At 45.6% G+C, this 21,822-nt stretch overlaps 2 protein-coding genes across 3 annotated transcripts; one reads left to right on the forward strand and one right to left on the reverse strand.

The window, feature by feature from the left end:
- Positions 1 to 6,916: 6,916 nt before the first annotated feature.
- On the reverse strand, positions 6,917 to 11,159 carry LOC135816716 (uncharacterized). 2 transcript variants are annotated; one of them, XM_065329842.1, is made up of 3 exons: positions 10,775 to 11,159; positions 9,894 to 10,246; positions 6,917 to 8,307 (listed from the first exon to the last, which is right to left on the reverse strand). In XM_065329842.1, exons 2-3 carry the CDS (start codon positions 10,164 to 10,166, stop codon positions 7,723 to 7,725), a joined length of 858 nt encoding a protein of 285 aa, XP_065185914.1. In that variant the 5' UTR covers positions 10,167 to 10,246; positions 10,775 to 11,159; the 3' UTR covers positions 6,917 to 7,722. The 2 variants fall into 2 exon arrangements, with proteins under 2 accessions (XP_065185914.1, XP_065185915.1); XM_065329843.1 differs by lacking the exon at positions 10,775 to 11,159 and adding an exon at positions 10,391 to 10,768.
- Positions 11,160 to 11,418: 259 nt separating this feature from the next.
- Positions 11,419 to 21,346, forward strand: LOC135816985 (E3 ubiquitin-protein ligase TRIM71-like). The gene is made up of 7 exons (XM_065330090.1): positions 11,419 to 11,560; positions 14,809 to 15,066; positions 15,956 to 16,099; positions 17,947 to 18,087; positions 19,259 to 19,411; positions 20,577 to 20,714; positions 21,332 to 21,346. Exons 2-7 carry the CDS (start codon positions 14,818 to 14,820, stop codon positions 21,344 to 21,346), a joined length of 840 nt encoding a protein of 279 aa, XP_065186162.1. The 5' UTR covers positions 11,419 to 11,560; positions 14,809 to 14,817.
- Positions 21,347 to 21,822: the final 476 nt, after the last annotated feature.

The raw sequence follows: 21,822 nt of genomic DNA on the forward strand, positions 1-21,822 counted from the left end.
ATCACACAATGACATGGATTCTGAATACATGTACTGGTTTTGTCGACAGACACCTAGAGCTTGTAATCGCTGTTATAGTCTACATGAAGAACAACCGGAAGATGTTGACATCGAGCATTTTTAAGCGGTAGGAAACAGTACTGAAGGACATATGCATCACTAATGATAATAACCGCGACAGAGCTATCATGCACACAACCGGAAACTGCTATATCGCGTACTTGGCCTTCTCGTTTCGACATGCCCAGATAACCCCACTGGCCTTTTGCGACTTTGGCTGCATTGTGGCGCGCAGCAAGTGTATGAGGGTCAGTGTGTTTACTAAACTATTGTCTACCTTGGCATTAGCATAATGCATCTGTCAAGCCAGAGCCAGAAATGTTGCTGCTGTCCAAACACTTGATCTCGCCTTTTGGATTGGCATGAGAAAGCTCAGGCGTCAATTAGCACCTAACGTTGCATGTAGACCTGTGCCAACACTTAAGAACAATGACACAACACAGTTGATGGCCTGTTTACTAAGCTCGAAGTCTCCATGTACACATAATGAATTTACATAAAATCGAATTCAAGACCCAAATGATCCTTGTCAATAGAAACATCACTATGAACCAGTGAGTAGTAAAATATCGGATATTGTACTACTCCCTGGAATGCACAGCTTGTGCGAAGTAAACAACAAACATGTTTTCCTGAAGATAGAACACTTATCACCCGATCATTAGGTCGTTGAATGTCAGTATCACATCAGTCAGTATTGTGCTAGCTGTTGCACCTTCCAACGGCGGTTCCGGTAAACTCGCCTTCCAGCCGAGTGGCCCGAGTCTCACGCAAACCGTGCAATTTATTATTTATTTGCACCTTCTGACTACACAACATCTTACTTATAACTGTTAGTGTTAGTGTTGCACACAAACTACAGATAACATGTTACATTTTGGTCATTTCCTTTAAAAATAGAACATTTACCAAATACAGTTTTGCTATGTTTATTATAGAGAAAGGCATGGGAGGGTAAGCAGGTTATGCCTGTTCATCATGATGTAGTCGAAGTGCTACAACATGCGCTCTCCGGCCGACCTCATTCAGCACATGAGCCTGCAAAACGACTCGAAGTTAGAGTAGATAATGTATTCCAAGTGACATGTATGATGTAGAATTCCTCCATGCAGCTTTTTCAATCACACAAATCACTTCAATATAGGTACAGTGAAACCTGTCTAAGACGACCACTCAAGGGACCTTCAAAATGTGGTCTCTGTTACCAGGTGGTCTCCTTATCGAGGGTCATTTGACTGGAAATAGCATCCTGGTTTCAGTGGTCTTCTTCGACAGGTGGTCGCCCTATCCGATTGGTCGCCTTGACAGGTTTTACGGTAGAGAAATTTAAAAAAAATGGAGAATGGTCATGCCATTACAATACAACACCTTGGAGTCGTGTTGCTGGCTCGCGTGGCGAGTGGAGTCGCCACAACAGAGTGCATGTGCTGGAGTTGGGACTAAATGCCTGTCGCAGTACAGAGAGTAAAGGCTCAGTGCTGTTGGCCGTGTGTAACTTAAACTTTCTGACTAACTTGATGCGAACATGTAGCTGAGAAACATGCATTGTTTCCGGAAGAAGGAAAGCTGTCAAGAATGCATCAGAGGTTTAAATCTACAATCACGTGTACAATGTACATGTACATGTACTTGCACTTCGACCTTAGAAATAATTGAATTCTATTGCAGAACTAGCTGCACTACTATCGTGTTACATGCATTACTTTCACAGCGGGGTGTGCTGGGTTTTTTGTCTTGACACTACATGTCTTGACATTTCTCCAGCAAACTCGACGCTCACCATCACTCTGAAGTCAGGTTTCCTTGATTGCATGTTGTTGTTGTTGTTGGCTGCAGTGTGCAGTGATCACCATCGACTCGTGACGTACATTGTACTGTAGATGTACGTGTGCAAGTATACTTACATGTACACTGTACATACATGTAGTAGTACTAGTAGTAGTAGATTTTATTATTTTTACTAGGGGAGCCCCAACAGGCGTTGCCTTTTTACGTATGCTTACATGGGAACCCTAGGTGAATTTTTACCATGTTTACATACAGAGTAAGAGACGGGCATGTGAATACCTGTTTAATGCAATTTAGAGTCACAGTGTATTCCAGTGCTGGTGTTATCGCCTCACGTGTCGTGGTTGTAGCACTGCTTTAGCCTACATTTAACATTATAATTGCCCTATATAAATGTACATGTACAATGTACATGTAACTAGCGAATCACTATTATGTTTTATCGCCTGATGAGTGTTTTTTGAAACACGAAACTCGGAGTTACGAGAAAGCTTTTTGGTGTCTGTTGTTCTGCCTTGTCTAATGAAATTATTTACGTACTTTTCCAGAGTCCAATGCTCACGCCTATTGTTTAGTTACAATGCGTATCAGCCCTGTTCACAGTCATGGCTTTACTTGTCATGTTCAAAAATACACTGGACAAGACACCCAGTCATCACAATGTGACATTGCAATTGTGCTGTGTCCTGTGCAATGCATGCGTAAGGACAGCAGTTTCCGCCAAGGGCGACTGCCCACTGCAAGTGAGCATAAGGTGGAGGCGAAAAAACTGTTGGAACTACCGCCTTGGCTTGAGTCGCCCAGGGTCATTCGCGCCACAATTTCAGGTCACATGAGAGTGGAAGCGCAATAGAGTAAAACCTGTAACTAAAGACCACTGTCACTAGCGACCACTGTCACTAGCGACCAGCCTGGTAAAGTAAAATCTGTGACTAAAGATAACTGTCACTAGCGACCAGCCTGGTACTACAGACCATTGTCAATAGCGACCAGCCTGGTACAGTAAAACCCGTGACTAACGACCACCCTTTGGGGCCAGAGAAAGCGGTCTTTATCGGCAGGTGGTCCTTAGTTAGAGGTTTGCACCGCACAACCATTATAATGAATGTGAGACCGTCCGTGCCTGGCGAAGTGGTCTTTAGTACCAGGCTGGTCGCTAGTCACGGTGGTCTTTAGTTACAGGTTTTACTGTGCTACAGACCACTTCGCCAGGCACAGACGGTCTCACATTCATGAACAAGAGTATGGTTGCGCGGTGCAAACCTCTAACTAAGGACCACCTTCCACTAAAGACCGCTTTCTCTGGCCCCAAGGGGTGGTCGTTAGTCACAGGTCTTACCGTACATGTACTTATACATGCAGTGACAGGCATATCTTTGCTCTGAGATCACACCCTGCAACTTCGCTACTGGTATAAACCAAGAACACATCCAGGATAGGGTGATCACAGAATACACGACTCACGTTAGGAGAAGTCTAGAAAATGACCCCCTAGAATAAAGAGGGTCAGAACCGGGTCTAAGATCCACACGGTTCAGGTGGTCTCAACAGACCGGGGCGCTACCAACCGTGGATGGTTGTAGAAAGGTCACTGTTTCCGAACACGGTGTCCTCGACCTTGTAACATGCTGTCAACCAACAGCATGTTAAGTTGGCGAGTGTATCCAAGCAAACGTGAAGAACCTCCAAATGTCCAGGCAAAAAAGGCAGCAATGACTTGGTAGTAACCCCGCATACCAACCGACGGTGTTGTGCAGTTCATGTCATTACTTTGCAGTACATTTTGTAATACTAATAGTGCACTGGTATGCTGGAATGGACATGCAGATACGTAAATGTCCATGTACTTGCACTGATTGCATGTTCCATGCCGGTCACACATCTGAGAACAATCAGCTTAGCCGACAGGTGAGAATCGGCATTACCCGAAAACAAGACGTTCTCCGCGGCGTGCAACGCAAGAGACGCGCAAGAACTCGAGGAAGAAGCGATGCGATGCGCTGCCCGATATGTGACTGGGTGTATTTCTTGGCCGTGCCGGGAAGTGAGTCGTGATGTTACGAGCGAAAAATCACACTACACTACAGTCTACACGTTGGTTGACTGGTTTTAGAGAATTAAACGACGGTAGCGGTCGCTGGCTGTACATGTACTGGTAATAGGTAAGAAACACGATCTGTGGTCGCCACAGCCACCTAGGGGATTGCGTATTGCTCCGTCCATCGATAGGGAGTTCTGAACACCGGTGCAAGGAGAGATGCGGATCTTCGTGCATCTGACTAAGGCGTTGGAACTGAACGGGTACATCCGGGATTCTCTACCTGACCTGAGTGGAAGCATGCAACTCGAGAACAAAGGCAGGCTTCACGACCTCCACGCGAACAACGTTACGTACGTGTATTAACTGCCGTTTTTTAGGATAGACTTTCTCAATCAAATTCCCTCCGCTTATCCACCAACTACTAGCATAGGCTACCTTGCTGGTTCTGCAGTATCAGCAAATACAATGTACATGTCCGACGGGATAGCTCCCCTAGGAACCAACTCTCCCTTCCTCTAGCCCGCTCTTCAGCCTTGCTACACTCCCCTCCCCCTCCCCCCGTTTCATTGGCTATTTGCATTGGCTTAAGCTGCACCAGGAGACAAAGGGCCTTTCTACTTTAACAGCATTCAGGAACGCCTTGCTTTACCAGTAGACCACAATTTTAGTCCATATTTGCTTCTTTCTTCTTTTCCTTTTCTTTTTGACTTCTTACTCTTTTCCTTGTTAGCCGTAGTTGGCAATAAAAACCCTGCAATCGCCACGCAAAGTGGTCATTGGCTACCCCAGCCATGTGTTAGGCCCTGGCGGATAATGCTCGAAAAGGTGGCAGATTCTGCTCGAAAAGCAGTGAAATTGGCAGAACCGTACAAACCTTATGGCGTGCAATTCCTCGAATTCTGCTCCATTTCTTTATCCACATACCAAACATGCATGAAACCTACCAGAAAAAGTACCGAATTTTACCAATTTTTCTGCCGGCATTATCCGCCAAGGCCTACCATGTGTTGCTTGGAATAAAACAATAAAAAATAATAATAAATGTAGGTGCGTATTTACTTGCTGCTGCCCATGTCTCCTGACATGCAGTTTCCACGTGAATGAATAGTGGCGGTCATTTGTGTTTCTCAAATTATTTTTTCATGTTGGCCTATGACCTCTGGCTGGTTGGTGGATCCGATCTATCCTTCCGCAACATTTTTAAGCCGCACCTAACGTCTGAACATGGGGAATCTCACGAAGGCGGAAAGGTAGTCTTTGATCCACCACCTGTACGTGGAATACATCATACACATGTACACCGTACGTGGATCCGCAATTTGCACAGGTAATAAACTATAGGTGAGGTGAGAAATGATAGGAAATTCAGCAAGTGCAGTGTGAAAATGGACATGCATATGCTTGTATCCTCGCTGTTTCACTCCAAGTGTATACATCCTATTGTAGTTTCATCATTCTCTTTAGTCACGAATTCCATTGATAATTGTGACAAGAAAACGTTCTGGAATACATTATTCGTCCCCATGGTTGTGATATGAGTGCGCATTTAGTTATATTCATTGCATTATAGTGATATTTGTACTGGATAAAATACGTTTTGCTTTTGATATTTCGTACCAATATCGCTGTAGCCGATATATTCTTATATCCGGTCACTCTATAGCCGATACAGACTGTATGTGGATCATGAAATGGAGCAGAATTCAAGAAAGTGCCTGCAATACGGGGGATGGGGGGAGGGTACAATGTCAAATCATGGTTCCGAAGTCCAAACGGACCTATTCCTTGCTTCTGATTCTTATCGATGCCCCCCCCCCCCACACGCGCAGGTGTATATCGTGGATCTCACAGGGACCAGTTCCATATTATAGTCGCTGCGAAGTTAGTTGTGGAGCGCCTTTACAAGTACAGTTTTTAAAGTTCATGTCCTACCACATCCAAATCTAGCGTCCCTTGAAAGTTCACTTTCATGGCTAATAGTCGCATGGTCTCTTGTCCCAAGAGACCTCTGCGCTCTGTGCTTTCTCCACACCACTTTTGAAAGTTATCTTCTCTTTTCTCCCTTTCCATTATCGTAAAAATATTTGGCATGATCGTCCGTTTGATGTACTATGTGAAACAGAATAACTACACTGAATCCCTTAGGTTTTTAGTTAGGTGGCAACTACATGTAGATGCAAGTACAGTCTGTTGGGTCCCCAGGCAAGATACCAACACCAAATCAAGAAAATTGCACTCAGAAATTGGGAAATTGTATTGAGAAGGTATGGCATTACATGATGTAGAGAGTCCCATTTTTAAAAGTGAATGTCGACTCGAAAGCTTTACTCAAAGTTCCAAGTTGGATACAGGATCGAACGACCGCACGGCACGAGGCCAACTCTTTTCTTTTCCACAGTATATTTCACTTCATCAAATAATTAACAATTAGCACTAATAACACCAGCTATTTATAGCATGCAAAAACAGCGTACATGTATATCAAAACATACACATATAAAACATGACATGACAGCGTATACCAGTGGTACACTGCAAACCGCACACAGCGCATATAGCGTATACCATGCAGCAAACATCAGCGGCGGAGTCGAAATACAACATTGCAACGAATACAATGCCATAAGCGCGAAGGCCTTTCCCACTTGAGAATTGGTGGTTTGCGACACAAACAAACTTCGGATATAAAGAACTAATTCTACTCCAAAACGGTGGTCGCTACATCAGGAGTCGACTGCATAACATGCTCCATTCTGGTGGAGTTGTTTAACCTGCTTCACTTCAGGAAAAAAGCACTCAGGCCAAAGATAGACTCGGAAGGAGAGCCAATGATTAATAATTTATAGTAAAGAAAAGCACCAAAGAATTTGTGACTACAAAATTATAAGGTCAGCTTTGTGCAATGTTATCGCATGAGCTGATTGTCAAGTAACTGGGGTGTTAGTGAACATTATAGCATAACTTTTCTCGCTCCACATATACTGGCACACACAGAGACATAGACAGCAATAACGACACTACACAAAGTGAAGGGTAGTTGGCCGAAGCCAGATATGAACCGGATAATGAGTGAGGTATGGAAGCAAGGACTGAGAACAGAGTGTCTCAGATAGAATAGGCGTGTCAGTGGATAGCAAAAATAGGCCATGATTCAGAACCACTTGGGACCGTCAGATTAATTTTTCTGAACCGAGCCAGCAGGGAAAAAACCCTCGCGCCGACGTACACAGTTGTGAGGGATAAAAACCGGGTGTATATCCCCAATGGCGATTAGGCATCATGTAGGCATGGTAAGCACATCACGGCAAAAAGTGATAAAATAGCAATGATAATAAGCACATAAATGAAGTGTGGGAGGGCAGGGACACTGGTAAGACTCAAACCTGACAGAAGAAGTCAGGAAAAGAAGCAACAATAAAGAACACACCAGATGCCATATTTGCAACAAAAAATATTTCGCGAGAAATCAGTTCTCGCCTATCTCGCTGCGCTCGGCCGGCGAGAAATACAACGTACTTCCTTGGTCCCTTTCTTTACTATAAATTAACTTAGCCCAAAGATGCCATCTCATCATACCAACTGACCTGGCTCCTTCAATAATGATACGACGATCATGAGTTCACTGCTTCAAAATCAACTTCAAGGTGAACATTAAAAAAACATCTCCATCATTTTGCGAGAACTGTGGCAATACGCCCAGTGAGAAGGCATTTCTCCTGTGCCTATGGTGAAAGAAAATGAAGCTAAACAAACAAACAAATACTAGTAGCATGAGCTCCAGTGTGGGGAGCAAACCCTTTTCAAACAAACATCACCATTGTAATAAAATGCTACTACTGCAGTTCATTCGGCAGTACTACTTGCAGTTTGACCAGAGATGCCGTACCGGAGCTCAGCTGTGTGGCCAGCTCGCCATTTTCACACACGTATTCTCGGAGACACGGCCAATGGTCTTCATTTCCCACTGTGACAGCATCTGACTCATTCTTCGTAAACCCTTGACCAGTGAAGAGCTCCAAGAGGCGTAATTCACAGTAGAGAAAAAGACGCGTTTGCCAGGCCGAGCGAGGAGCTGCAAGTGCCATGAATCTGCTATAGTCCATTAACTGGCTGGGCGATCGTTTTATTGAGAGAAAATTCACGCCGTGCGCCTTCTCGTAATCGGCAACTGAGCGCGCACGGAACTCGCTCAGATGCCGCATCACGTCAGGCACGGCACCGGGGTAGAACTTGCGGCAGAGCTCCACGATACCGCTCCACGTTGCTGGCACGCACTTGGGCAAGTGAGCGTCTGCGGGTTTGTCATGGGGCACGTCTTGTTGATGAGCCTGGGCAAGAGCAGCATGATGACTGTTATCACATTTGACAATCTTGGCCTGGAAGAACAGCAGCCATGCATCATTCTTGTCCACCTCGCACTGCACAGGGACAAGCAAAAGATCCGGAAGCAAAGCACACGCATCAAGTTTTCAGGCACTGCAAATCGTCATCATTCTGCATCCATAACAATCGGGTGATGTAGACTTAGCACCGTCACACAGCTGTGAGTAAATATGCATAATGTAAAGACGTTCGGTTAGGCCTGTGTTACGAACCGTATTCCGGAGTATGCACCGTTCCCAGATTTTTGCTACAAATCACAGACATCCACCTTGTTCATGACCACACAAAACACAGACATCCACCGTGTTCATCACCACACAAATCACAGACATCCACCGTGTTCATCACCACACAAATCACACACATCCACTCTGTTCATGACCACACAAATCACAGACATCCACCGTGTTCATCACCACACAAATCACAGACATCCACCGTGTTCATCACCACACAAATCACAGACATACACTCTGTTCATCACAAGTAATGCTGACGGCTGGGTACACGTCACTGGCCACAGAAAGGTGGATTCTTGTCATATGTCACTGGAATTGTAGAGATTATGGCGAATATCTATCACTTGTCCTAGTTGACGTTTACCGTATTTTCCCGAATATAAGTCGACCTTTTGTGCGCCAGAAATTTCGCCAAAAGCTGGTAGTCGACTTACAAACGGAACTTGACTTACATACGGGTATCTGGCACAACAAATGAAGTGAGTGGAGTGTCCGTACAAAAAAGCACTACCGTATGAACCATGTGAACTTTCGTCCTGCGACTGACACTGGTTTTGTTCAGATTTTGTCTTACTGGCATGATATGATCTCTCCTCGCAGAGAACTCATCATTTTGTATGTGTGGGTGTCATGGAGCTATAAAAACTTTTTTTCGAGAAATTGACTCCTGGATTTGGGGTGGTCGACTTATATTCGAAGTCGACTTATATTCGGGAAAATACGGTATACGCTTTTACACGTGCTTGCAGATCAGTATAGCTAAACATACTCTATGCTAACACCACACAGTACAGTGGTGTACAACTGCACATACTACACACATTACAGGAGCATGGTAGATCACATACTACACACATTACAGGAGCATGGTAGATCACATACTACACACATTACAGGAGCATGATAGATCACATACTACACACATTACAGGAGCATGGTAGATCACATACTACACACAGTACAGGAGCATGGGAGATCACATACTACACACATTACAGGAGCATGGTAGATCACATACTACACACATTACAGGAGCATGGTAGATCACATACTACACACATTACAGGAGCATGGTAGATCACATCCCATACAAATTACACGATCCTGGACCTCGCTTATCCGGTCCTCTTTTATCCGGATCCCTTGCCATCCGGAAGAAAATCGTTGGTTATCGATTTACAGCATATGTCATGCATACAAACAGTATGCGTGGTCGATTATCCGGTTCCCTCACCTACCCGGATAATTTCGTAGAAAAAGGGTGTGTGCGGTTAAGCGAGGTCTGACTGTAGCTCGCATCCCACAAGTCGAAAACACTTCCAGGCTCATTTGATGCTGTTAGCCATTTTTTAAAGCAGGTACTGATTTCCCGTAGCTGTTACCTTGAGGGTGATGAACTCGCGTGTTAAACCGAGGGCGAGCAGGACATCATAGGGTGACTTGAATGGCAGAACGCGGCAGGCAGTATCTCGGCCGGCAACGAACGCCGTGCGCCGTCCTGATGCCTCACTCAGCCTTGTCGGCACAGTACCACTTTGTACCATGGACACCCTGCACATGACGTTTGCCGCAACTTCATCATCGGCGAGTCGACGTGCTGCTGTCTTTCCAGAGTAGAAGTTGATTAGATGGTCAGCGAGGGCTTTAGCGTCCATAGTGACTAGCTGTGGCGAGCTATCTCAGTGACCTTGTATGGTTCTTCCATATGACTGTCCAGTACACTGAACAGCTTGCTCTGCAGAGACAGAGACGGAGATAGAGAGAGAGAGAGAGATATATGAGACTCCATAGCAACAAACACAGAGATACGTAACGGAGAGCACACACACGCACACACGAACACATACAATGTAGAATATACCAACTGGGTGTCACTAACTGCTTGCGTGGCGGCGTGTTTGAACAGCAAACTCCAAAATCAATGTCATTTCCACAGGAAGACTACTGGTGTCTCCATGACTGCTCCAGTGCGTGCTATATGCTACAAGTTCAAATATCATGCTACATACTATTCACGGCTTGATTGTTTTGTTAAAATCTTTTTCTACGAGTAAAGCAATTTCAGCGTTTTCCTCATAAATTCTTTTCATACGTCAAGTTTCAATACCTTCACAAACACTGACAAGCATCATACAAATGGGAGCTGCCTCTCTGTACGTACCTAGAACTTTCTATTTTAGATCACAGCATTATTTTAAATTTTGTGCAATTGTCTGCTCCTCCACTACATGTCTACATGTACCAGTTTTTTTCATGCTCTTACCGTGGTCACAGTGCACGCTACGCTGGGGTAGTTTGTACGAGTAAGATCAAAACACCGCTAGCTAACGAACGTCAACCGATTAGCAAAAAACGACTCTCCTCTATGTAACTACCAGGGTCGACTCCATACAAGTAATCTGCAAATACCAGAAATACCTAATGGCCAACACCAGGCTATGCACTGCTCCAGTGAGTGTTACTGAATGAACTAGTAGTAGTACTACAAAGTATACTACAAAGTCATGTAGTAGTCTTGCCTCTTGCTGTCTAGGTACTCGTACATCTACGATCGAGTACAATGACTATGTAGTCCGCCAATTATTTTCAAACGCAAACATTTAAAAAATAATGTTTCAATTATTTTTGAAGTCAACATTATGTTCCCACCGAACAATACATGAGACTTGAGAGATCCATTCCTGTGATCGGGAGTCTACCATGCATGGTCTACCCATGCGTGACCATGGTGACGAAGAAGCGTAGGGCGCGCCAAGGGCAAGGTTCCTGCGGCGCTCAGATTGGTTATTCGAACAACGACGAGCATATAAAACACAAAAATTTAATGTTCCGTACTACATGTACATGTACTAGTACCACCGGTAGTAGAGTCTACTACCGGTAGTATACAGTAACATATATAAACGACGTCAGTGCCAGTAGTGAGTCGAGTGGCGGCCTAGAGAGTAGAGGCAAGAGTACAACAGGCTGCTGCCGTGCTGGGAGAGTTGAACACGCTAACGAGCGCAGTACGGATCCGACCTGGACTACAGACTACATACAGACTCACGTGAGTGCGTTCGATTTTGCCCACAAATCAATTAATTTTTTGAACCCATGAACGTGAATCCATTCATGAAACCATTCATAATCCATTCATGAATACCGTAAAAGTCCGTAAATAAGTACCTGCCCGAAAGAAATACCCCCTTCATTCTTTTGGCTCTGTCTGTTGAAGTCAAGTCAAGCCCGATAAACATACTGCCCGAAATAAGTACCGGTACGATGCGCACATGCAGCACGTAGCATGTACATCAACATGAAAATGACTTCTCCACTACACACAAGTCAGGTCCGAAAGTTAGTTCGTGCCCGAAAGTCAGTACCCGCCCGAAAGTTAGTACGGGTGTGGCCACTAAATTCGAAAGTAAATACGTACTTATTTACGGACTTTTACGGTAGTATAATTCATGATGGATTATTTATTACTAGTACCAAGAGTACATAACCAAGAGTGTGCACCTCTACGATTCCCCAGCCCACAGCGGAATCCTTTTATGACATCAGTCTTTCATGGTCTTTGGCGGCGGTTTAGCTCACTGATGCCATCATGCATAGCCAGAGATCAAAGTGCAAATAATGTGTACATTACACCTACGGTATTAGAAGCAGAACAACTGACGAAAGATCGACGTGTCTTGAACCTGACGAACTCTCACCGTATTTACAAAACAAGCGCCGGAAAAACACCCACTTCATCATACTTCTGCCAAAGGATGAGGCAATAAAAAAATTCCGCCGTGGGTGAACCCCTCGCAGCTAAAGATAGGAGTTTCACACTCTTGGTTCTGTACTCTTGCTAGTACGGCCCTTGCTATTCTCATCACCCCCTGTGTGAATAGACGTTCTTTGATTACATCATCAGTTGATGCTTCAACGAAAAGGCTGCGGACTCGCGGCACAGCGCTGCACTTGCTAGGGGTAAGCGGATTATGCGGGCATAATTTTTGGCATAATCAGGTCCTTTTTGAGAAGGAGCATACAATTGCATCCGAAAAAGAAGGGCCGATGCCCATTGAGACTGTTATACACATATAATAGTAAATAATAATTGAAGGCAAGGGTCCCACCCGCCTGTGTGGATTCACAGGAAGTGTGAGTTACGAAGTCTGAAGAAAATATTGAACGGCCTCTGCTGGGATGATATTTTATGACTTGGGGCTCCCCGCGTGCTAGTTTGTACGTGAAGTGTGTGGGTTACAGTGAGGGCTGCGTCCCACCCGCCCGTGTGGATTCACAGGAAGTGTGAGTTACGAAGTCTGAAGAAAATATTGAACGGCCTCTGCTGGGATGGCGACTACACCATAGCTCAGTGGTAAGAGCATCGCTGGCTACAAGCGAGGGTCCCTGGTTCGAGTCCTGGTGGTGACAGTCAATTTTTTCTTCAGACTTTTCCCGTTTGTCTCTTTCCCTCAAACCAGTTAATATTTTATGACTTGGGGCTCCCCGCGTGCTAGTTTGTACGTGAAGTATGTGGGTTACAGTGAGGGCTGCGTCCCACCCGCCCGTGTGGATTCACAGGAAGTGTGAGTTACGAAGTCTGAAGAAAATATTGAACGGCCTCTGCTGGGATGGCGACTACACCATAGTTCAGTGGTTAGAGCATCGCTGGCTACAAGCGAGGGTCCCTGGTTCGAGTCCTGGTGGTGACAGTCAATTGTTTCTTCAGACTTTTCCCGTTTGTCTCTTTCCCTCAAACCAGTTAATATTTTATGACTTGGGGCTCCCCGCGTGCTAGTTTGTACGTGAAGTGTGTGGGTTACAGTGAGGGCTGCGTCCCACCCGCCTGTGTGGATTCACAGGAAGTGTGAGTTACGAAGTCTGAAGAAAATATTGAACGGCCTCTGCTGGGATGACGACTACACCATAGCTCAGTGGTTAGAGCATCGCTGGCTACAAGCGAGGGTCCCTGGTTCGAGTCCTGGTGGTGGCAGTCAATTGTTTCTTCAGACTTTTCCCGTTTGTCTCTTTCCCTCAAACCAGTTAATATTTTATGACTTGGGGCTCCCCGCGTGCTAGTTTGTACGTGAAGTGTGTGGGTTACAGTGAGGGCTGCGTCCCACCCGCCTGTGTGGATTCACAGGAAGTGTGAGTTACGAAGTCTGAAGAAAATATTGAACGGCCTCTGCTGGGATGACGACTACACCATAGCTCAGTGGTTAGAGCATCGCTGGCTACAAGCGAGTGTCCCTGGTTCGAGTCCTGGTGGTGACAGTCAATTTTTTCTTCAGACTTTTCCCGTTTGTCTCTTTCCCTCAAACCAGTTAATATTTTATGACTTGGGGCTCCCCGCGTGCTAGTTTGTACGTGAAGTGTGTGGATTACAGTGAGGGCTGCGTCCCACCCGCCTGTGTGGATTCACAGGAAGTGTGAGTTACGAAGTCTGAAGAAAATATTGAACGGCCTCTGCTGGGATGGCGACTACACCATAGCTCAGTGGTTAGAGCATCGCTGGCTACAAGCGAGGGTCCCTGGTTCGAGTCCTGGTGGTGACAGTCAATTTTTTCTTCAGACTTTTCCCGTTTGTCTCTTTCCCTCAAACCAGTTAATATTTTATGACTTGGGGCTCCCCGCGTGCTAGTTTGTACGTGAAGTATGTGGGTTACAGTGAGGGCTGCGTCCCACCCGCCCGTGTGGATTCACAGGAAGTGTGAGTTACGAAGTCTGAAGAAAATATTGAACGGCCTCTGCTGGGATGGCGACTACACCATAGTTCAGTGGTTAGAGCATCGCTGGCTACAAGCGAGGGTCCCTGGTTCGAGTCCTGGTGGTGACAGTCAATTTTTTCTTCAGACTTTTCCCGTTTGTCTCTTTCCCTCAAACCAGTTAATATTTTATGACTTGGGGCTCCCCGCGTGCTAGTTTGTACGTAAAGTGTGTGGGTTACAGTGAGGGCTGCGTCCCACCCGCCTGTGTGGATTCACAGGAAGTGTGAGTTACGAAGTCTGAAGAAAATATTGAACGGCCTCTGCTGGGATGACGACTACACCATAGCTCAGTGGTTAGAGCATCGCTGGCTACAAGCGAGGGTCCCTGGTTCGAGTCCTGGTGGTGACAGTCAATTTTTTCTTCAGACTTTTCCCGTTTGTCTCTTTCCCTCAAACCAGTTAATTGAAGGCATAATTGCCTTTTTTAGAAGGAGCATAAAACGGCATCGGAAAAACAAGGGCAGATGCCCAATGAGGCTGTCATATACATGTACACACCTGCTATTGAAGGACCATACATTTCGCTTTTTGTCGATTTTGAATACTTTAGCAACCACCGATGCCGACTACCTCACATCGCCGTGATTCTGTTCCCCAGTCCACTCCATCACGAGGCAGTACATTTACATCTTCTGCAACACCACCGATGATGTCATCCAGCGCTTCCTCAGCTGAAACACCAGATAGAGTGCCCAGACAAGGTTCAGCCTCAGATCAGACTACTTTGCCCAGAAACACGTTGTCACCATCACCATCAGCAGCAGCAGCAGCAGCAGCAGCAGTAATAGCTGAATCTCCAACAAAGCAGGTAAGACGAGGTGTGTGTGCGTGTGTGTTTGTGTGTGTGGTGCTGGTGTGTATGTGTATGTGTGTGTTTGTGTTTGTGTGTGTGTATGTGTGTTTGTGTTTGTGTGTGTGTTTGTGTGTGGTGCTGGTGTGTGTGTGTGTGTGTGTGTGTGTGTGTGTGTGGTGCTGGTGTGTTTGTGTGTGTGTGTGTGTGTGTGTGTGTGTGTGTGTGTTTGTGTGTGTGTGTGTGTTTGTGTGTGTAACTAGGGTAGCCCGGTAACTACCGGCATACCGGGGATTTCTGACTTTGATCGAAAAACTACTGGAATTGGAACTGAACCATGATTGTTCACAAAAACGCTGGTTTGTGGTGTGACAAGGGCACATGTGGCCCTGCTTTTCACAGAATCCCTTACGTAGGGGCGATCTGACAATGAAGAAATCCAAGCTTTGGTCCAATGAGCAATGGGTTAGAAATATGAAGCCGAGACCTCTGGTCGGCGGAGCTTAATGGGCCCCACCACCACACTCCATCATTCACCCCAGTGTCTGGAGATATGTGGATTTTGTAGAAAAAAAATGAATAAAAAGAAAGAACAAAATTGCCAAAATATTGCGCACAATTCGCAAAATACTCAAAAATTGCCCGAAAAAGAGAAAATAGACGAAATTGGCAAAAACTAGCTAAATAAGAGAAATGAGAGAAAATTAGGGGAAACTGGTTGTGTGACTAAGGGATTTGATTTGGCTGGGTTGCCAAGTATGAATACAGGATTCCGTGTGGTACAGGGTCCGGCAACCAACGGTCTCAATGACCACCCAGCCAGGTTTGGGCCAATGGCATCACTACTTTCAACCTCTATGGTCCTAGTGTCGATTGCTGTTGTTCCCACTGCTCTCCTGTATTGCAGCGTGATTACACACAGATCCACAAAGCAAGGTACTCATTTGGTAGTGAAGGCAGCGGGAGAGATCAGTTTGACAGCCCTTGGGGACTAGCAACCAACAAAGCTGGTGACCTGATCATCTGTGACAGCTGCAACCACAGAATAAAGGTATTTGGCGGAGTATAATGTGCATCTCCTTTTTTTAGAAATGTTTTGGCAATTTAAGATTCATCCAGAGTGTAATGCTCAGCCTATATTTGAGATCGTTATCGATCACAAAGACAGTACGAGAGTGCCACCATTGTTAGAATTTCCTATAAAGATATGGTTAAGGCATACATTTGTGTAATGTACCGATGCGGGTCTCGCACCCATCATGCATAACAGTGCAGCTGGCAGTTGACACCGGGAATGCACACATATGGCTTGCACCAGGTCAGAGGTGGCAAACTTCACAACGGTTTGATACATCGCACTACTTTTCCAAGTACATGTATATGCACGTCTGCACGCTGGCTTCACTCTTGCATCAACAGGGCTACATTGCTTCTACACCAACTCTAAATTTATCTCTCTCTCTCTCTGTCTTTCTCTCTCTCTTTTCTCTCTCTCTCTCTCTCTCCTTCTCTCTCTCTCTTTCTCTCTCTCTCTCTCTCTCTCTCTCTCTCTCTCTCTCTCTCTCTCTCTCTCTCTCACTCTCGCTAAAATCTTTTTGCTCATGCATGCGATCACAGTTTCCGAGTGCTCGATGGGCGCCGCTTTTTTCGGGGGCATGAAGTTGGTGAAGCTTGTACTTTGTACACAATGCTGTAAAAAGTGGGTTTTTTGAACTTTACTTCCTGTTTTGCCTTTCTTGGACCCATAAATGGAAGAGTGCGTATTCATTTCTCAGCTTGGGTTCATATCTGAAAATGTTACATGGCTATGCTTCACTGAAAAAAGAGCACATTTTGCCTGTTTTCACTGAAAAAAGAGCACTTTTTCAGCATATTTTGAGGGACGCGAAAAGCACTAAGTGCGAATTAAAAGAGCACCTTTGGGAAAGGGCTATATGCAGTGGTAGAATTGGTGCAAGAAATCAATCACCAGACAGTTAGAGGTTCTGCTGGTAGCCAATAGCTACTCATGTACATGTATACGCATGCTGGACATGACATCATGTACATGTATACTCATGCTGGACATGACATCATGCACATGTATACGCATGCTGGACATGACATCATGTACATGTATACTCATGCTGGACATGACATCATGCACATGTATACGCATGCTGGACATGACATCATGTACATGTATACTCATGCTGGACATGACATCATGCACATGTATACGCATGCTGGACATGACATCATGTACATGTATACTCATGCTGGACATGACATCATGTACATGTATACGAATGCTGGACATGACATCATGCACATGTATACTCATGCTGGACATGACATCATGTACATGTATACGCATGCTGGACATGACATCATGTACATGTATACGCATGCTGGACATGACATCATGCAGGTCCAAGCAATGCACACATGCATGGCCTCTGTTAAAACTATCTGTTATCACCTTGCACATTTGTTCTGCTAGGGCATGCCGCACTAGAGAGAAAGTGTGAAATTCCGAGTGATAGTTTTTTTTTCCCTATACAACATCACTCATGTTCCTGAATCAGCCATTATCTACACACTCCACTGATGAGCTCTGTTGCTGTGTTGGAACGAACCGCTGTCTGCTGGGTCTGAATATCAACATCTCAATGGGATTGTCTTCGCTATGGTTAAAACTTAAAAATATTGAATCGTCCTCGCTATGGTTGTGATGTGAATGGTTCGGCCATCAGCGAATCGGGGAGTGGATGTTTGCCTGATATTTACTGGGCGAGTTTGTGGCTAGATTCTCACCATAGAATTACATTCTAATGTATATGTTTAGATCTGCGCTATGTCTGTGTGCATGTGTGTGCTTGAATTTGTTATTGTATTCCTTTTTGTTAATGCACTTAGATACATGGGGTTGATGGCCAGTGCAAGCAGACGGTTGGCGTCGAGGGAAGAAAGTGTGGAGAGTTCTATGCCCCAGACGCTGTGCATGTAACAGATGATGAACGAGTGATCATTGCTGATACTGGTGACCACCGACTACAGGTATGGTGTTGGTGTTTCGCTACTGTTGTACTTGAACACTCCACATCCTACAACCTGCACAGAGGCAAAAACATCTAGGTTCTGTCTACCCCTGCTCTGTCTACCCTGCCCATTCCACCCCTGCTCGATCCACCCCTGCTCACACATACATGTACATGGCGAACTCTCACGCGCACTTACACACACACACACACACACACACACACACACACACACACACACACACACACACACACACACACATGCACACACACACACACACACATCAACACACACACATGAACACACACACACACACACATCCTGGTCCTGGTCCTGGTATACACTGCCATGTAGGTCACGTGTTTCTCGTTGAGCGAGACGGAGACGAGAGGAGACATGAGCGTTGGTGACGGGATAAGTCGTTTCGCCTCTTGAAACGCCTCTTGCAATTCTGACATTGCAATTGGAACTTGTCCCTTTCATCAGCAGTTGGACGCCTGGTGGATCGGTTGCAGTTGTGGATAGCAAAGACCTGAATCGACTTACAGCAACGTTCACAAATGGAACAGTGAGCGGGACAGCATGGTTTCCGAATACATAGGCGTACAGGTGAAGAGCTTGTGGCATTGGCAACATTCGGGGCAGAACAGGACTGGGTACAGCGATGTTCTGCAACGCCACCCGCACTCCGAAACTATCGGTGACACTGGGAGCACTGGCGGCTGTTGGCTTGCTGCTGGACTGGTTTACGCCATTCCATGATGCACTTGTGGCGGGCAATATCTTACTGCCGAGCAAAGCTTGCTTGCTGTCACTCTGATCGTTCCTGCGCTGTGTCAAACCATGACTTGTCGGCGATGTTTATTCGTCGCAGGTCGACCCTAATTGCGTCTCGCCATCGTTTCCGCGGGCCACACGCTGGGTATGGCGGCAGCAATGTGCCAAACAACAACATCCGCGGAACACACACACACACACACACACACACACACACACACACACACACTATCATGTATTGTAGTTATAGTGTTTATGTTGGTAATCCCAATTCAAGTCTTGCTTCGCACACCCACTTCTAGCCACCGTGATCGTGAAATGAGGATACTGGTCATAAGCATTTGACCAAGTTATTGTCTATTTCTAAATCATCTTTTATCTCTGCTGTCTGCCTCCATGCCCTCCTGTGCAGATCACTGACCAAAACTTCTCAGAGTTCAGCACTATAGGAATACGTGGAATAGAAATTGGCCAGTTCCATGAGCCAATTGGTGTTGTCCTAGTGAACCACAGTGTACTGGGCCGGTGCTTTGCTGTGGCAGATAACTACAATCATCGGATTCAGGTCAGAAACGTAACCAGACAGTACACACTGTACATGTACAGTTGTATTGTGTAAAATCCCTCTCCTACCCACTAACAGTGTACTGTGGTATACATAAAGATAGAACTAGCCTATATCACTGTTCAGCATCAAGTTGTGGGACTGTTTTCAATCATGTAACAGAAGATGAAGCATATGGTGATCTCATTAGGCACAGATACATAGCTGAGCGAGGGAAACTAATCTCACACCAAAGGGGTGACTGCAAGCATAGGGCTTCTTCAAGGACGGACCAACGGTCACTTTTCGGGATCATGTGCGAGAAAATTTTTGAATCGCTGGTGAACAGGCGAAGACCAGGTCACATTCAGTTTGTGCGAGAATGGACGCGTGGAGGTGAAAGAAGCAATAGGATGGCGCTCAACTTCATGTCCAACACTCGTGTTGACTCAGAGCAGCTTCCGGGAAGCCCTTTCATGGCTTGGGCGAAACTGAACAAGCTTCAAAATCAATCCAAGCTCTGGTTGAGACAACCCTGTCACATTTCGTTTACTTTTCAATGCGCGACCTGTTCACCACAATCTCGGGGTGAGTGCCACTTACGGGCACGGCGTGGTGTCCTTGAAAAAGCACTATACTCCTTGTGACCGGTGGTTCAAGAGTTGCGGAGATTCGCCCTCAATTTATCTTTCCTGCCTCTGGATCCAGATCATTATGCATTGCCTGACCTACCTGACCCTTCTGTCAGTGAGTCAATGCAATAGGAGCGCTTTATGTGTGTGTGTGTGTGTGTGTGTGTGTGTGTGTGTGTGTGTGTGTGTATGTGGTGTGTGTATGTGTGTGTGTGTGTGTGTGTGTGTGTGTGCGTGCGAGCACACGTGTGTGTGTGCGTGAATATATACATGCTCGCACGCATTTACAACTCACTGCATCCGTTCTAGAACTACGATAGATCGACACTTGAACAGAGTGCACATATCCGCATGCGTCATAGCGCCTGTGCAACCATAGATCAACACATTAACGTACTTAACCGTACACTTCCTTGAAATGAATATTCCATAGGGGAACACATTCCTTCTATCGTGTTTTCAAACGAATATCAGTCGAATACTCGAATAATCCTTGCAACCCTAATTACGAATCTCACAGATAATTATCTTCTATGTACACTGGTACTGTACAGGTTGTGCCATGCAGTGGTGAGACAGGATATGCATTTGGAACAGAAGGTAGTGGTCAAGGCCAATTTCAATACCCAAGAGGCATCACAGTGTACCACAACAGGTTGTTAATTGCAGACGAGAACAACCATTGTATACAGGTATGTTAGCATGTTCAGCTGGCACCCACATCAACAACGATACCAAAGACGACGACGACCGCAACGACGACGACAACAACAACAACAACAACAACAACAACAACAACAACAACAACAACAACCAAAACAGAAGCAGCAGCAACTTCATTGTCCTATCGTTGTGTCAGGAATTATTCTAAAGTCGGTGGATGCTCCGAATGGTTGGAAATGGCATTTGCAGCTAATTGACGACACGGGTCTGACTCATGGCTGTAGTCTGAAACACATGAGCAACACGTCAAACTTCGCACTCACAAATCTGCAAGAAAAACACCACTCTCTGCTCAATATGCATTGCTGCGCTAAATTCACCCTGTTTCAGTTGAGCTTCAGAAGGATACTGGAATCTGACGGGATGTGTTAATTGGGTGGATGCATGCAAACTTGACTTGTTCTAGAAATTATAGACGTACTTTGGGAATTCTTCTGTTTCTGAGACTTTACTGCTATTGATAATCCATCTACCAGGCTAAGCACTAGACAGGTTCAGGCAAGAAAACATTCATTCAATCAGAAATGAATGTGTACGTCATGCAAATGCTTGTTGGCCATGTTTGCCTGTTACTTGTCCTTTTCAGTGTAAGAGTGTATAGGCTGATGTGAAGTTAGACTCTTAAACATCATGTCTATACATCATGTCACAAACCAAACAGTGTCTGTGCTACAATAAATACATACATAGTAATATGTTGGGTTAGCTTTTGGGCTAACCCTAGTTAGCGATAAGACCGATGCGCTGCTCTCTATCTCATGCTAGCTGCGATCGAGCTGGCTTTACACGTGCACTCAACTGCTGCGCATGCGCGCCTAAATCGCCTTGGGTAGCTCTTGCTGCGCTGACTTTGGCCTGCGCTTTCCTTTGCAGTGTCACTGAGCAGCAACCGGAATTTGTTTGTTGAGAAAAGAATTAATTATTCAGACTCCTTGTAGATTCCTCGCAGCCGTTTACTGCACGACAAACATGTTGTATACCTCTGAAGCACGCCGTATGAACGTGTCGGACTTGCGGGCCGAGCTGGAAGGCCGTGGGCTGAATTCGAGCGGAACAAAGCCCCAGCTTCTTGCCCGT

The sequence above is a fragment of the Sycon ciliatum genome, chromosome 5, assembly GCF_964019385.1.
Source record: "Sycon ciliatum chromosome 5, ocSycCili1.1, whole genome shotgun sequence".
Lineage (NCBI taxonomy): Eukaryota > Metazoa > Porifera > Calcarea > Leucosolenida > Sycettidae > Sycon > Sycon ciliatum.

Coding starts and splice junctions, on each gene's coding strand:
- LOC135816716 (XM_065329842.1), bottom strand. CDS start 10,166: ATGGACGCTAAAGCCCTCGCTGACCATCTAATCAACTTCTACTCTGGA. Junction 8,308..9,893: donor GCGAGTTCATCACCCTCAAG/GTAACAGCTACG, acceptor GTCCCTGTGCAG/TGCGAGGTGGACAAGAATGA.
- LOC135816985 (XM_065330090.1), top strand. CDS start 14,818: ATGCCGACTACCTCACATCGCCGTGATTCTGTTCCCCAGTCCACTCCA. Junction 18,088..19,258: donor CTGGTGACCACCGACTACAG/GTATGGTGTTGG, acceptor CCTCCTGTGCAG/ATCACTGACCAAAACTTCTC. Junction 19,412..20,576: donor ACTACAATCATCGGATTCAG/GTCAGAAACGTA, acceptor GGTACTGTACAG/GTTGTGCCATGCAGTGGTGA.